This window comes from Hyaena hyaena, unplaced genomic scaffold (genome assembly GCF_003009895.1).
Source record: "Hyaena hyaena isolate Hyena2069 unplaced genomic scaffold, ASM300989v1 scaffold_254, whole genome shotgun sequence".
NCBI lineage: Eukaryota > Metazoa > Chordata > Mammalia > Carnivora > Hyaenidae > Hyaena > Hyaena hyaena.
The window spans coordinates 1,663,600-1,679,882 of NW_024080890.1; the positions used below are offsets into that span (position 1 = coordinate 1,663,600).

At 53.6% G+C, this 16,283-nt stretch overlaps 1 protein-coding gene across 10 annotated transcripts in view; it reads left to right on the top strand.

The window, feature by feature from the left end:
- The first annotated feature begins 3,526 nt into the window (after positions 1–3,526).
- TFF1 (trefoil factor 1) overlaps positions 3,527–16,283 on the top strand; it is a 30,448-nt gene continuing 17,691 nt past the window's right edge. Inside the window, exons 1-6 of one of the 10 annotated variants that reach the window (XR_005530686.1) lie at positions 3,527–3,579; positions 7,687–7,904; positions 9,754–9,975; positions 11,307–11,417; positions 13,882–14,034; positions 14,469–14,538. Coding sequence is in view for 9 of the 10 variants with exons in the window: in XM_039245468.1 (XP_039101399.1) it covers positions 3,569–3,579; positions 7,687–7,904; positions 9,754–9,975; positions 11,307–11,417; positions 13,882–14,034; positions 14,469–14,485 (732 nt within the window). In the remaining variant the exon portion in view is untranslated. Of the gene's footprint in view, positions 3,580–5,131; positions 5,249–7,686; positions 7,905–9,199; positions 9,412–9,753; positions 9,999–10,264; positions 10,451–11,306; positions 11,418–13,881; positions 14,035–14,468; positions 14,652–16,283 lie in introns of those variants that run through there. The other 9 variants (XM_039245468.1, XM_039245469.1, XM_039245470.1 and 6 more) reach the window with 9 other exon arrangements.

Below are 16,283 nucleotides of genomic sequence, written 5' to 3' on the forward strand. Positions count from 1 at the left end.
TACTGATAGTGTGTATAAATATAATTGATTTTTGTGGCTGATCTTGTATCCCGTGGCTTTGCTGAAGTCTTTTATTATTTCTAAGAGTTTAGTTTGTGTGTGTGTGTGTGTGTGTGTGTGTGTGTGTGTGTGTGTGTAGATTCCTTGGGATCTAATATGTGGGGGATCATGCCATCTACAGACAGATAGTTTCATTTCTTCCCTTTTCATCTGTATGCAATTTATGTCTTTTTCTTCTCTATTTCCATGACTAAAACATCTAAGACTATGTTAAATAAGAGTACTGAGGACAGACACCTTGCTTTGTTCCCAGTCTTAGGGGGAAAGCATTCAGTCTTTCTTTTAAGTATGACATCAGCTGTAGGTGTTTTGTCGATGCATTTTTTTCAAGTTGAGATAATTTCCACAATTACTAACTTGCTAAGAATTTTTGTCATGAATAGCTGTTGAATTTTGTCAAATATTTTTCCATATCAGTTGAAATAATCACATGGTTTTTCTTCTTTAGCTTATTGATAAGAGAGATTGCACTGATTATTTTCCAATTTTGAACTAGCCTCACATAGCTGGAATAAACCCCATTCCTATTTCACTGAGGAATTTTGCATCTAAAGTCATAAGAGGTATTGGTCTGTAGTTGTGTGTGTGTGTGTGCATGTGTGTGTGTGTGTGTGTGTGTGTGTGTGTGTGTGGTCTTTGGTTTTGGTATCAGGGTAATACCAGCCTCATAAAATGAGTTGAGAAATGTTCATTCATCATTTTTTTAAAATTTTTTAAAACATTTATTTATTTTTGAGACAGAGAGAGAGCAGAGTATGAGCAGGGAAGGGTCAGAGAGAGAGGGAGACACAGATTCTGAAACAGGCTCCAGGCTCTGAGCTGTCAGCACAGAGCCCGACACGGGGCTTGAACCCACAGACCACGAGATCATGACCTGAGCCAAAGTCAGCTGCTTAACCGACTGAGCCATCCAGGTGCTCCAAATGTTCATTCATCTTTGTTTTTCTGGAAAAGATTGTGTAAATTGGCATTAATTCTTCTTTTAAAACTAGATGGGAATTTCACTTCTTAGGGGTCATTTTGAATTATGAGTTCAAGTTCTTTGGTGTTTATAGGGCTATTCTAGTCATCTGTTCCTTCCTAGTTGAATTTAGTAGTTGGTGGGTTTGAAGGATTTAGTCCATTCCACTAAGTTGTGGCATTTATGAGCATAAAGTTTTTCTTGGTATTCCCTTATTATCCATAGATGTTTGTAGGGTCTGTAGTGATGTCTGCTGCATTTCTGAGGTTACTTGTGCCTTCCTGCTTTTACCTGTTCTCACTTTTGCAATAGGTTTGTCAGTTTCACTGACTTTCCCAAAGAATGAGCTTTTTGTTTCATGTGGTTTTTCTATTGTTTTCCTACCTTCAATTTCATTGATTTCAACCTTCCTTCTCACTGCTTTGAATTTATTTGGCTCTTATTTTTCTAATTGTTTGGGTAGAAACTCAGGTTTTGATCTGAGAACTCTTCTCGTTTCTAGTGTAAGTTAATGCAACAGATTTCCCTCTAAGCATTGCATTAGCTGAGTCCCACATGTTTTCATGTCATGTATTCATTTTCACTCACTTTATGTACTTTTAAATGTCTTTTGAAACTTCCTTATTGACATAAAAATTATTTAGAAGTGTGTGACTTAATTTTTACATGTTTAGAGATTTTCTTGTCTGCTGTTGACTTTTCATTTGATTCCGTTACAGTCAGAGAACATACCTTGTGTGATTTTTTTATAATTCTTTTAGATTTGTTGGGATTTGTCTCATGGCCCAGCATGTGGTCTACCTTGATGAATGGACATGGACACTTAGAAAACAGTGCGCACCCTGCTAGTGTTGGGTTGCGTGTCCTGAAAATACCAGGTGGTCCTGTTAGTGGGGTATGGCTCCCATCCCCTCATCTCTGCTGATACCCTAACAGGAATCTCTGTCAGTTGCTGGGAGGGCATCTTGGGGTCCCTGGTGATAATCGTGGGTAATCTAGTTCCCTTTCCTACTCAATCAGTTTTTGTTTCATCTACTGATGCTCTGTTTCTTAGTAAGAACTAATATTTTTGATGTTTTAAAATGCAAAATAATGTTTTAAAGCTGCATAATTATCATAAAAATGTCAAGAATACACACACCACATTTTTTATTCTGAGCCACTGTCTCCTTCCTCTTCTCACCATCCTCATACCCACTCTGGAAGGAGAGGCCAGGTCCGTGGCTCTAAGAAACCAATGTTCCCCTTTGACAGGCTTTTGAAATATTTTTTCATTATCTCCTTATGTGGAAAGATGACAAGGGTGAAGGGCAGACTTGGAAGTCAAGTCTAAACTTTCCACTGACATGCTTAAGAACCATGATGGCTCCTTTTTGAAGCAGGGATTTAAAAATAGGACATCACTAGGGGCGCCTGGGTGGCTCAGTTGGTTGAGCGTCTGACTTTGGCTCAGGTCAAGATCTCACAGTTCATGAGTTCGAGCCCCGCATTGGGCTCTGTGCTAACAGCTTGGAGCCTGGAGCCTGTTTCAGATTCTGTGTCTTCCTCTCTCTCTGACTCTCCCCTGCTCATGCTGTCTCTCTCTCTCTCTCAGAAATAAATAAAACATTAAAAAAAATAGAAGATCACTAGGGGTGCCTGGGTGGCTTAGTTGGTTAAGCATCTGAGTCTTAATTTCAGCTCAGGTCATGACCCTGGGGTTGTCAGATCGAGCCCGCTGTTGGGCTCTGTGCTGAGCGTGGAGCCTGCTTAAGATTCTCTCTCTCTCTCTCTCTCTCTCTCTCTCTCTGCCCCTTTCTCCCACTGGGCTGAGTTTGGCCCTGAGCTCAATAACTCCACCACCACCTTTCTTGCTATTGAAGAAAGTATCCAAGAATGTGAGGGAGAGAGGAAAATATGGGGAGAATCTTGAATGGTTTCTCATTTTAAAAATAAAGTCACTCATGTCGACATTGCTGGTGACACCCGAGAGAAGGTGGCTGACTGGCCTGCGCTGGTTCACTCTCTATGTGGTTGTGTCCGGGAATGTGACTGGCACCTGACGTCAGCAGGCTTCCAGGTGCCGCAGTGGCAGCCACCGCAGCAGTGAGGCCCCACCCTCTCCCCATCTCTTCATCTCACCCCCATGCCCCAGCCCTCCCTGATCACCCGCCTGGGCTAAATTTTCAGGTTATCAGGAAGAGGAAGCAGGATCCTGGGTGGGGGAGATTGTTTCTGTGGTTTGGTTTTGAATAAGCTTCCAGTAACAACTGTAATGATAAAAGTGGTAAAACGTTTTTGGTTTTGCTTCCAGCAGGTGTGAGGTGTCCACAGAAGCCAGAACACTGACAACTAGCTCAGAGGGGTACCAGCCTGTCATCGGGGACTCGGGGCCCCCCAGGGACACGATGGCCAGGCTAGGACACAGCCAATGAGCTAGGACTTGGTCTACAAATCACAATCCCTTATACATCGTAATCCAAACATCGCTTTGTGATCAGACTTGCCTGAACTGTAGGATCCAGTCCTCGGTAACCATGCTTAGAGGACGCAAATAGCCAAGGGAAGATGAGCAAAAGGTATGAAATTGAAATAAAGTTTATTGAGGATCTTCAGACCAACCCCAGGGCCCTTGTCCAGTAAAAGAGTCTCCCTGTCAGCCTGTAAAAACTGGAGAATGCTCTGGCCCCCTCTTTGCCCTGCCTTCATCTCTGGGACTTTTTTTTTTTTAATGTTTATTTAATTTTGAGAGAGAGGGGGAGGCAGAGAGGGAGACACAGAATCTCAAGCAGGCTCCAGGCTCTGAGCTGGCAGCACAGAGCCTGACACAGGGCTTGAGCTCATGAACTGTGAGCTGAACTCATGACCTGAGCCCAAGCTGGACGCTTAACCAACTGAGCCCCCCAGGCACCCCCTATCTCTGGGACTTTTGAAAAGCATAGCACAGTGGCCTCAGAACAGAGCAGGGACCTCAACTGTGATCGTTGGCAGTTGCCCAATGATAGCAACTCTTCTTATTCCATGCTCAGCAGGAGCGCGGACGGACACCCACAGTGCGGGCCAGATAGAAAATCCCGTGTGAAATAGAAACTGGGCCCGCACACCTACACCTGGGGTAGATGTGGTTGAAGCTGACCACAGGGCTGTATCACGGGGATCCAGCGAGTGCTGGTGAGGGGATCATGGTGGACCGCGGGAACAAGAGTCTGTGGGCTGGACCCGCCAGCACTCTGGCCAGAGAGGTGGAGCACAGAGCCAGAAGAGGCAGATTCCAGCCAGGCCTGCGGGAGGGAGGAGGAGTGCCGTCAGCACCACGGGGCAGGGGGTGGGGGGGGTGGGGGGCAGGCTGCTCACCACGGGGACGGAGCTACAGATGAATGGGGGGATGTTCGGAGCCCCCTCTTAGCCCATGTTCTGTGGACCCTACAGAGGAATCAGCAGATGAATTCCAGACTCACCTGCTGGGCGGAACAGGGCTTTGTTCCGTCCTGGTTGGCGCCGAGTTAACCGCGTGCGGGATGTTCTGCCTGGCAGAGCCGGGAAGGGTGGAAGGGCCACCTTGCCGGTGACAGACTTGGTACCGGCCTCCTCCCGTCTCACTGCTAGTTTTAAATTCCTAGGAGGCCGTGGTTGGGGCCCAATGTTGGTTTTTGGAGACCTGAGCCACGGGAGGGGGCGCTGAGTCCTGGCGTTCCATCTCCGAGGGAGCCGAGCGGTGACAAGTGGAGCGGGGCCGCCTCAGGGGTGCCCGTGCTCAAGCCAGTCACGTCGAATTTTGGTTTTTAATAAGGAGATGCAGCGCTGCTGGCAGGGGGGTGAATGGACCCCTCCGTCCAGAGCGAGTGGAAATGAACATAGCGGTTGTGGAAGTCAGCGTGGGGCCATGTTCGATGAGCCTTAGGAAGAGCACGCTCCCAGACCCAGTGAAGGTACTTTGGGGGATGCCCCAAAGAGACCGTCCTAAGCACAGAGAAAATCGTTTTGCACAAGACCTTCATGAAAGAAATCTCAGTAATTGCGAACACTTGTAAGCAACCCAATGACCCACGACACCAGAATCATTGAGGAAGTTCGGCTATGACGGCTCAAGGAACCATTATGGGGCCGTCAGTAGTTCATTGTATGGAATTTGCAATAACGTGGAGACTTTTCTGGTTGAACCAAAAAGAACAAGACAAAGCGGTCGAAGGACAACTCAGCAGGAAAAAGAAGGAGAAGCAGCAGTGGGTATCGCTGGGCGGCACAACGGTGAGTCACGTCAGGAATCTGCTTTACTGGTCATCGAACTGTTTCTGTCATGAGCACAACCGACTTTATAATCGGAAGTACTGTGTTCGTATGAGGCAGGTGTAAAGACTTTGCTCTCCCCCAAAAGAAAGGGGAGCGTTCCCTTGAGCCGGCAGTCGGTGAGCCAGGCAAGCGAGGCGTGTTGGACCGCGCGGGGCTCCCCATGGGCCACACCCCCATGTGTTTGCCCCAAGATCTGTTTCCTGGCACCTTCCCTGAAGTCAAACACAGATCTGGGGTGGTGCAAGGCGTCTGTTATCTCAGAGATTTCAGCAACCTCACGGGGGGAGCCACCCATTCCTGCCCCTTGAGTCTCTGTCCTACCCAGAAACCCCAAGACCATGCAGTGCAGGTTAGGGGGATGCAGACTTGGCCGTGAAGGGAACAGAAATGGTGAACACAGGGAAGCTTATTCCTCCCTGACGTGGCCCTGCCCCAGCTGCCACCACCTTGCTCGCTCCGAGAAGAAAGGTCAGGGCTCAGCACCCCTTCCATGGATTGAGGCTCCAAATGCCAATATTCAGCTCCAACCATGGCCTCTTCAGAATTAAACTGTTACAGTCATTGTATTTTATGTTTTTAATTGATTAATTTATTTTTAAAGTCTATTTATTTTGAGAGAGAGAGAGCAGGGAAGGGGCAGAGAGAGAGGGAGAGAGAATCCCAAGCAGGCTCCACACCAAACACGGAGCCCGATGTGGGGCTCAATCCCATGAACTGTGAGATCGTGACCTGAGCCAAAACCAAGAATTGAATGTTCAACCAACTGAGCCACCCAGGCGCCCCTGTTACAGTTATTTGTAAATTATTTCTTTGACTACTAATTATTCTTCTCACCTTTCTTGTATCTCTTAGGCATTTACATATTGTCTTCTAAGAATTTTGGGTTCCTGTTCTTTGCCTCTGTACCCAGGGGAGCTCCAGGGTTTTAAATTTCGACATGCGTAAGATGTTTATGTCTCACAGTTGCTAAACCTTTGTTCACTCTATGTACTATAAACTTCATAGTTTTAACATATTTTTATATCCAAAGTTTGACATACCTTACGTAGCCAAGTTTCTTCTCAACCTACATACGTTACATACATTTAGATGATTTCTCTTCTCGTTACAAGGCTTAGAAAAACCTAAACCTTCCGGAAATTAGTTAAGGACTTACTGACATTTTCTTTACTTTACACAAGAGGTCGTTGCTACGGTAACTGCTCCGATCGTTGGTTAAGACGTCAAAGTCGGTCTCTTAGCTTCCTTCCCAACCTCCTGCTCCGTCGTTACCTGCTACCACTTGAGCTGGACGTGGTTTTCCCCCGAGAGGGTCACCCAGATGTGGACATCTATAGGATGCGCGTCCACGAGGGGTCTAGTCCGTCCTGGTTTGCTTGTTCCCCATCGAGGCAGTTCGGGGTGAGGCAGTGCTGACGCCGCAGCGACTCCCTGGGGCTACAAGCATCGTCTTCCCAGACCCCGCTGTGCGGCGAAGCACCATGCCCCTTGGTGATGGGGACCAGTGACTCCAGTCACTCCTCCTCCACTGCCTGCTGCTTCGGGGGCAGGAAGAGGCCCACACGGCAGTCCCCACGGCCAATTCAATGGGCCTAGGAGTGTGTTCCCAAGTGGAAGCCAGCCTGTCGTGGACAATCGCACTCCAGCCCACCAGGGCCACCGTCATGGGCACGAGAAGCAAAATTTCCTCCAGGAGTCCCGTCCTATAATCATCTGTTGCCTGGTGCCCGGACATGGGCACTTCGGCTGAGAAGGAACCATCTACTGCTCTGGTCTACGGCATCGGGTGACACGCAGGCCACCAGCGGCCCGACGAGCACATGAGGCCACGTTCTGCCGTGGCCTACTGCGGCACGCGGAAGGACCGGTGAATTACTTGCCCGTCGTTGTAGTGCCTTGCCCCGCACCGCACTGCTCTGTATCACATGCCGTGGATTCTGTGCTCTGTAAATTCACAGCGTGGGCGGCCGGCAGCTGCAGGCTCAGAGGGACCGGACCCTGCAGTGTCCGCATCTGCAGTGCCTACTACTCAAGACATCGGCCCCCCGGGCCCAAGGGTCAGGGCTCTTGTGTCATGGCCCCGACCCACTCCTGTGAGGAGCTTGCTATTCTGATGTCCTCTGGAAACCGCAAACTTTACTGATAGCCCGGCAGACGGGCCAGAAGAGAACGTCCAAATCTGGTATATGACACCTCCAACGTCCAAAAGGCCCAAGTGCAGTTGTTGGGGTGAGTGGGTCCAGGTGCAGAGAGGTTTATCTCCCCCGTAGAGAGAAGGTTTGCACTGCCCCACATCTCCTAAGCACCCCGCTAACAGCCCGGGGCCCTGAACTTCTGCAGTTCCAGTTTCTGACACACGCGTGCTTTACGAACGCATCTTCCATCCTGTGTTCCAGATCCGGTCGACGTAACTTCGTGTCATCAGTGGAGCGGGCCGGCAGGATGTCCAAGCTGTCTCCAGAGTGTTCTCACAGAGCAGGACAGCTAGCAGAAACCACACTGGGGGAGTATATTGCGGCCTGGGGGTCACACAATAGCAAAATCCCGTCGACTGCCTTTTCTTCAGGGAAGGGGGAAAGAGCAGGCACTTTCCAGGTCAATGGCTGCAAATCAGGTACCTGGGCAGGGGGTGGGGGAGGGGTGCTCCAGGAAAAGCTGTCCCATCTCAAGCCTCAGCTGCAATTACATTTATGTAGCCATTCTCCACGGTTTAGCACCGGCAGACGGGCCACATCAACAGGCATATGGAATGACCACCGCCAGGTCTTCCAGGTCCTTGAAGGTGACATCGATTTCTGCACTTCCCTCTTGGACTGTGACGTTGGTTTGGGGACAGTCCTGGTGAGGGACTTCTGCCATATCATCCCTCACCCCAAGGACAGAGAGGCAATGTAGCTGCTAAGTGTGTCTTTTCCCAATTTACATTCTGGGCCCAGGGGGGTCCCCAAGGGACCCATAATGGGGGACACACTTGGGCCAAGACCCCGTCTGGTGCCTGAAATCCACAGGACCCCTCTTTGGTGACTCACATGGGTTTGGGTCTCAGCGTTAGTGGTCTTCAGAGCTAATATTTCAGGACCGTCAGAAAGTCTGAATGCTTCCTTTCTCTGGTGCCGTCGCCCCGCTTGGATCAGCACTGCAAACTGAACTTACAACAGAAACGTACTGTCGCACAGCCCAGAGGCTGGAGGTCCCAAACCAAGGTGCTACCAGGGTTAGTTTCTCTCGAGAGCCAATCTGTTCCAGACCCTTCTCCCGGCTTATGGAGCCTCAGGCATTGCTTGGCTCCCGTTTTTATATCTCTCCCTGTGGGCCAGCGCTCAGTGCTTCTGCTGCTCCACTGAACTGGCCTTACAACAACGACAACAGCAACCCCCCCAAAACAGTGTATAAGGCCATCGTGCGATGTTGTGTGTCTCCCGCCTGGGCGATCACCAGAGGTGTTACAGCCGCCAGGGCCCCAGCCACACCCCGCAGGCACGGTGCCCCCGGGACCCCCCAGTCACAGCACCCGGCCCCCAGGAACTCCCAGTCATGGCACCCCTGCCCCCAGCCACACACCCCTAGTAACAGTGCCCCTGCCCCCGGGACCCCCCAGTCAAGGGGCACCTGCCCCCAGCCATCCCCCATCACAGCTCCCCTGCCCCCCAGCACACTGGCCAGGTCACAGCGCCCCAGCTCCCAGCCCACCACCCAGTCACAGGGCCCGGGCCCCCAGTGCACCAGCGAAGCCCCCGCCCACCGCTTGCCAGGGAGCAGGGATCACCGCAAATACAGGGGAGCCCACCCCCGTGAATCTGCGCCTCCTTAAATGAATGGCTGCTGACCTCTCCACCACACTTCCCTCCCATCCCCCATCTGCCATCGCCAAGGGAACACGATGCACGTTCCCACATTCCGATGGCCCTCCCGTCCCCCGTCCCAGACACAGGTCACAACCTGGCCCCCTGCGCACCCTGCAAGCTCGGCCCCTGTGGGGTGGCTCTCACTCTGTGCTCCTTGCTGACCTTGGAAATCTGCACCCTGAATGGGGTCACACTGTAGAGGTCATTCTTATACTCCCATTCAGCTTTGTTTCAATATTTATTCATTTCCGTTTTCTCATTTTCATCGTCTGCAAGGTATTTGATGTGCATACGCTTTACATCCTTTCTCTTTTCCCTTGTCAATAATCATTTACGAACATTTATATTGTTTTCTCTTCTTCCTTCCCTCCCTCCCCCGCCTTTCCTCTTCCCTCCCTCCCCCTCCCTCCCTCCCTCCTTCCTCCCTTCCTTCCTTCCTTCCTTCCTCTTTCTTTCTTTCCTTTTCTTTCTTTCTCTCTTTTTCTTCCTTCCTTTCTTCCCTCCTTCCTTCCTTTCTTTCTTTCCCTTTCTCTTTCTCTCTTTTTCTCTTTCTTTCTTTCTTCTTTTCTTTGTTCCTTCCTTCCTTTCTTTCTTTCTCTTCCTTTTTTTTTTTTAAAGCTTCTTTCTTTCTTCCTCCATTTTTTTGGGAAGGTATTACAGGCACTGCTGCAAAACTGGTCCTTGTCCGTGTTTCCTTCTGCCCTTATGTGGGGGTTTCCCTGGGGACACAGCAGACCTGGGAGCAGATTGTGTCACCTCCACTGAACGTCACACGCTTTTCTCCAAACTGTTGTGCAGTTTGCATTTCTGCGTCAGAGCGCTCCCGCTTCACGCTGAGAAGTTAGTGGCGGGTCTCCTTTGTCGTGAGCATCACTGCCATGCAGCCCCCCCCCACCTCCGGGCCCTGGTCCTCCCCAGTCCAGTGCATGGGGCCGCTCCTGGAGACCCCGGTTGGCGGCCGGGCTCAGGGTGGGGGCTCCCCTCCCAGAGGGGCCGCCAGGACGCATTCACCAGGTCACAAGAAAAGCCAGTGCGTCTCCAAGGCTAGTCTTTCTCAGAGCCTCATCTTTCAGCGAGGACAAACGATTTCTCCTATTGCTCATTCATTCACTCATTCATTCTTTCACAGATATCTATTGAATAAGGATGGTTGTCAGTGCTGGGCCTCCTGAATGCGGGGAATAGAGAGAACCCCTGCCCCCACGGACCTTCCATTCTCTGGGGGACAGAGCGAGGTCCCTTGTGCGCCGGGGACGGCAAGGAGTTCGGGACAGAAGACCCGGAGCAGGGGGGGCCGGGAGAGCATAGGCTGCAGGTCACTCCTGAGCACAAAGTCGAGGGGGCCTCACTGGGGGGCCTGAGATGGGGAGAGGGGTCCCCCAGAGGGAGGAACATCTCTACTCGGTCGGTTCAGACGACCCCTTGGATCTACACACATTCTGGGGGGTTTTGAAGAACTCTGCTGTAAAAGGAAAAAAAAGAAAAAAAATTAATTTGAGTAAATAAGTAAAAGTGCTCAGGCACGTCCCCCAAGTGGGATGTTAAATAAAAATCTCCAAGTTCTCAATGTCAGTGCCGAGCAGGGCGTGAGACCCCGGGGGGCCACGTTTCCTCTGTGAGGGACCTCATGGTGCTTTGGTCACGTAGCGTTTTGCCACAGAAACGCGCAACAGGGACCGAACTCCTGGAGAAAAGAAGACGTTTGAAGCCCTGGGTGCCCGGGGGTGAGGGATGGAGGCTCTCCCACCACCCCCCACCTGGATTCTCGGACTCTCAGAGGATCCACGTCGGGTCCTATCTGCTCCCTCCCCATCCCCCAAGTCAGGTGACCCCACGGAGTGTGACCCCGTGAGCCTCTATTGACACACGTGTGCTTTCTCGGGCCACCTCTCCCGTGACTCACTCTTTGGTGAGTTAATGTTGACATTGCCAGGAGGGCCCCCGCTGCGGTCAGGAGCTGGATGGGGTCGCGGCCCAGGAGACTCCCACGGCCCAGGAGGGACCTTCTGAAGTCCCTCAGCCGCGAGGACAACAGCAAACTGCTCAGTGCAGATTATGCGGAGCGGAGGATTGTGGGACCTCCTTAGGCAAATGTTATCTAACGCTCGTTAGGCAAACAGAGCCTGTGCATAAAACCCAGAGCCTGGACGGGCTCTCACTCTCATTCGCAGTCTCCGGTGGAGCAGAGAACAAGGTCACGGCCGCCATGGAGCCCAGGGTCATCTGCGTCGTGGTGCTGGTCTTCACGCTGGCCCTCAGCTCTCTGGCCCAGGGCCAGCTGGGTAAGCAGCCTTCTCCCCGATTCACGGTGGGCGCCAGGCCCTGGTCAGCCCCCGGGGGACACCCTGCGTCACGGGACACCTATTTGAGCTGAGCACTTTCTAGGCCCCCGGAGGATTTCATCCTAGGAGGGTGAAGGCAGGTGGAAAGCAGAGAGGTCAAAGGCCACGGAGGCCCAGAGCACTGCTAGGAGGAGGCGGATGGCCCCCCGGGTGGCAGCCCAGTGTCTCCAGCACTGACCACTCCCAGCACCATAACCCCACAAGTGACGTCAGAGATGCCGTCTAGACCAGCTCCCCGCACATCCCAGCCAGGCTCTGGGCACAGCCACCCCGATGCCACATGCCCGTTCCATGGATGGGTGTCCCCTGAGGCCCCCCTCGGGTCCCATGGGTGCCACAGGTCACAGCACCTTGCTCCTTTGAACCGGTGTCTCAGCCCCCAGACCTGGGAGCCGGGCGCCAGCCCCCAAAGGCCAGGAGATGTGGTGAGCGCAAAAGCTGTACTCTGTTCAGTGTTATACGTTGTCATTAGACACTGTTGTAAAAGATTTCCCCAGGTTGGTTTTTAAAAAAAAAATTTATTTATTTTGAGACAGAGAGAGAGAGAGAGAGAGAGAGAGAGAGAGAATCCCAAGCAGGCTCCACACTGTCAGTGCAAAGCTCGAACCCACAAACCGTGAGATCATGACCTAAGCGAAACCAGGAGTCAGATGCTTAACGGACCAGCCCCCAGGCGCTGCTCCCAGGTTCTCAAAACAAAGATTTCCATCGAGGTTTGAGGAGAAGGGAGACAAAACCACGGTTTCCGTGCATTTTGTGTGCATTCCGGGGACCTGATGATGAACCACAGACAACGGGGTGTATGGGAAGGGGGTGTATATCAAGGTGGCAGCTGGGAAGGTCCCTAAGGCAGGGACAGGCTCAGGCCAGCAGGGACAAGCTGGCTTCAGGCCTGGAGGAAACGCGGGTCTGCGGCCGAGGGTGCGGGGACACAGCCACACGGGTGCCCCAGGTCCCTCTTACCCCTGCCTGCCTGGCTCTGCCCTCCAGCCTGAGAGTCTACCCTCTGTGGGTCAGCAACCCTGTCACAACGGGCTCTGGAAACTGATGGCAAGCAGAGCCCGGTGGGAGTCATTTCCACGCAGTTCCGTCAGGCAACAGTGAAGGGTGGACAGAAGCTTGGAAACCGCGAGTCCCCATCGGGCAGTAGCAGCTGGGAGGGGCTGCGTCGCCCAGCAAGCCCCCCACCCCTCCGCCCAGCTGCCGCTTGCCCTCTGGCAGGGGAAGGACACAGAGCTGCCTCTGTGCGTGCCCACGCACGTGCACACACGCTCACACACGCACGCGCACACAGCTCTCCCTGGCTTCACAACCTCCCCGTGGCTGGGCAGCGCCACCTTCCCTGTTGGGTGCGCAGCCAGACCCGGGGGGGCTGGCATCCTGCAGAGGGTGCCCCCACGCCGGGTAAAGCTGTTGAGTGGCTGCGGGCATCCCCCCAGGCCAGCCTCTGTGTCTTCCCCACAAATGATCCCCCGCCTCCGGACAGGCACCTTGCTCTCTCCCTTGACTGCCTCTGGCCACGCTGCCCCCGCGGCGGGACACCCCCACGGCTCCGTCCCCGCCTGGGAACCCCGCGTGCTTCCTTCAGTCTGGTCCATGTCCCTCCCGGGCTCGCCCTCAGCACCGGGGACGGTCACACTCTGCTCTGCTGTGCATTTACTTAGCTTTCTCGTCCCTTAGGCTGTTAGCTTCTTTTTTTTTTTTTTTTTTTTTTTTTTTTTTTTTTTTTTTTTTTTTTTTTTTTTTTTTTTTTTTTTTTTTATTTTTTTTTAATGTTTTTATTTATTTTTAGGAGAGACAGAGACAGACAGCGTGAGCAGGGGAGGGTCAGAGAGAGAGGGAGATACAGACTCAAACAGGCTCCAGGCTCTGAGCTGGCAGTCAGCACAGAGCCCGACGGGGGCCCGAACCCACGAACCGCGAGATCATGACCTAAGCGAAAGTCGGACGCTTAACCGACTAAGCCACCCAGGCGCCCCGCTTAGGCTGTTAGCTTCTTAACAACGACTGTCCTATTTTTAATTTCTGGGTCCCCAGCACCTGGCACAGGGCCCGGCATGAGCTTGACCTTCACTGTCTCATTTTGCTGTGCCAACTTCTGTTTCTAGCACGCACGAACGGTGCCCCGTAGGTATTAGCGATTAAGCGAAGTTCTTGTTTGTTGGAATGAATGAACGCATCGGTGAATTCTGTCGGTGGGCGTGAAGCTTACAGATCCCGGGCACCTTGCGTTTGCCCTGAGCCGCTGTGTCTTCACATCAGGAGATGGGGGACGGGGTGTCCCTCTCGTGCCCTGAGCCCTGAGCCTCCATCAGCGGCACCAGCTGGCTGCTGACTCAACAGAAGGAGGGCAGACGGCCGCCCGGGACTTGACTTCCACCTCTCTCGTCCCCTGTGCTTTCAGAGACGTGCGACGTGGATCCTCACAAAAGATCAAACTGCGGCTTTTCGGGAATCACACCTTCCCAGTGCAAAGATAAAGGCTGCTGCTTCGACAACACCGTGCGTGGGGTCCCGTGGTGCTTCCGCCCCGAGCCCGTGGACAACCCTCCCGAAGGTACGGCCCGGGCGGCTCTGTGGGCCAAGGTGTAGGATGAGTGACGGCACCGCGTGGGCGCGCGGGGCCCCGGTCCCCACTGCCAGCCGTGTCTGTGGGCACAACAGGGGCTGCGGGGTGGCCGTGGGGAGGTGGCATCAGGCTGACATCGGGCTGGGGACCCAAAGACCCGGCTGAAGGACTGCCGGGCAAGGAGCCCTAACCGTCCCCGGCTTTTCTTCACGTGGCTAAAAGAAGGCGTGAAGAATCCGGGGTGCTCCTGCCCTGCCCCTCGGTGGGAGTGGAGGGAACGCCACCCACCGTAGGAAGGCCGTGCAAGTTTCTCAGGACATCTCCCCTCTGTGCTGCTGACTCAAATGTCTGTGGGTGTTTACAAATGAGGGAAGCACGGGTTCTCACCGCCTCGCCTCTTCTCCCCACGCCTCGCCCTTCAGAGGAGTGTTCCTTGTAGACGCGCTTCGGCCGAGCCTCGCCAGGAGCTGCCATGGCCTCCCCAGGGGCCGAGTGGCTCACGGGTCCTCAGGGCCTCCACACCTGCACCTTGGCTCGCTGCGTGGACGGACCACACACACACCCCTACTCAAAATTGGCTTAAAGATTAAAAGAGATGGACATCACTCGTGTTTTCAGTTCTTATTAAAAACCGCAGATGGTTGGACTTTATCTGAAAGGGGGGCACACCATTTCCGCCTGTGGCCTCTGGGGGCGCGGGGCCAGAGGAGGGGGTGAAGCGCTCACAGTGCCGCCAAGGCGGCCTCAGCGTGGGTCAGCAGTCGGTGTCAACCCACAAGCCGGTTAGATTGTCTTGTGCAAAGCTCGAGCGTCCTGGGCAGTGCAGCTGGTCTGGTCCCCAGTGCCAGAGGGGCGGGTTTTCCCCCAGGACACAGACACCAGGCCTTTCCCCGGTACCTGCCACTCATCCCCACCTTCTGACCTGACCTCCACCCTACAGAAGGAGAGGCAGGTACTCCCTCTCCCCGCCTCCGTTAGCTGGAGGAAGCTACGGCCTTCATTCTGACTCAGGAGGTACAAGGGCATCTACCTGGAGGCTCCTGGGAATGACTTTTCCTCCTTGGGAAAAGAGCGCCCTCTGCCTGCCCCGGCTGGGCTCTACAGCCTGCCTTTGGACGTTGTGTGGTCTGAAGCTGTGATGTGCTGCTTCAAGCAGCCATTCTTAGCTAAGGAGGAAAAGACATAGACCTAGAGGTTTGACACCCCTGGGCTACTGATTTGACTCACCCACCTTGAGACTTCATGTTGAGTAAACCTAAGTGTCCTGATGGGTTAAATCACTGCTGGTTGGGTTTTCTGTTCCCTGACAACACGTCACCAAGGCCCAGCCACCACAGGGAAGGGGGTGTGCAGCAAACTCTCACCCAACGTGGAAGTCCTTAGGCTGAGTCCTCCCTTGAGCTGTTAAAGGAGCAGGCAACACATTTGTTCCCTCCTTCACACCCGGCCTTCCACCCCGACTTCTCACTAAGCCCTTCGCGTGACTCAGGCTTCAGCGGGAAGCCTCGGGGTCTGCAGCAGGGGTGAGCAGCAGGCATTGCCAGTGCGTTAAAAGCCGTGTATCTTTAGGTTTTCAAAACCAACTGACGAGGAGGGGCCGAGAATGTTTACCAGTCTCCCTCGTGAGCAGGCACCGCCCCACCAGCCCAGCCACCCTCATGAATCACAGGCCCCCCAGGTCTCCCGATGGTTTCAAGGATGCAGCAAGAGAAAGGTGGAGGTGGAAGAGATGGGATCCCAGAGCAGCCCCATACGGTTCCTTCCCGTGTCACGCGGGACCTAACTTGCCGGACAATAGATGAGGTCTCTGTAGGGACCGGCGCAGCGGGGGCTTGGACAGTGAGATGTCTCCCTTCCTTCGCCCAGAGAGCTGAGTGCAAGTGGCACTTTCTGTGACATGTCGACCTTGACTTGCATGCTCCCGTGGCTGGGGGTGTCCGGCAGCGACGGGCCTCCCTCCTGGAGGTGTGTCAGGCAGGGCCCCCGGCCAGGTGACCGGCTGTGTCCACACCTTCCTTGCTTTCCCCCAGATTCCCGCCCGGTGAGGGAGGGAAGGGGCCGATGGCCGGCAGTGGAGCTAGGCCCCCTCCCTGCACATTCCGGGGGGAAATCCGGATCCAGCCCCCACCGTGGGCCACCCAGAGTGCGCGGCTCTGGGCTCTCGGCTCCACGGTCTGGACCCCACACTAGAGAGAGCCCGGGACTCCGCAGGGACGGCCCTGCCTCCCGAGGGGGCT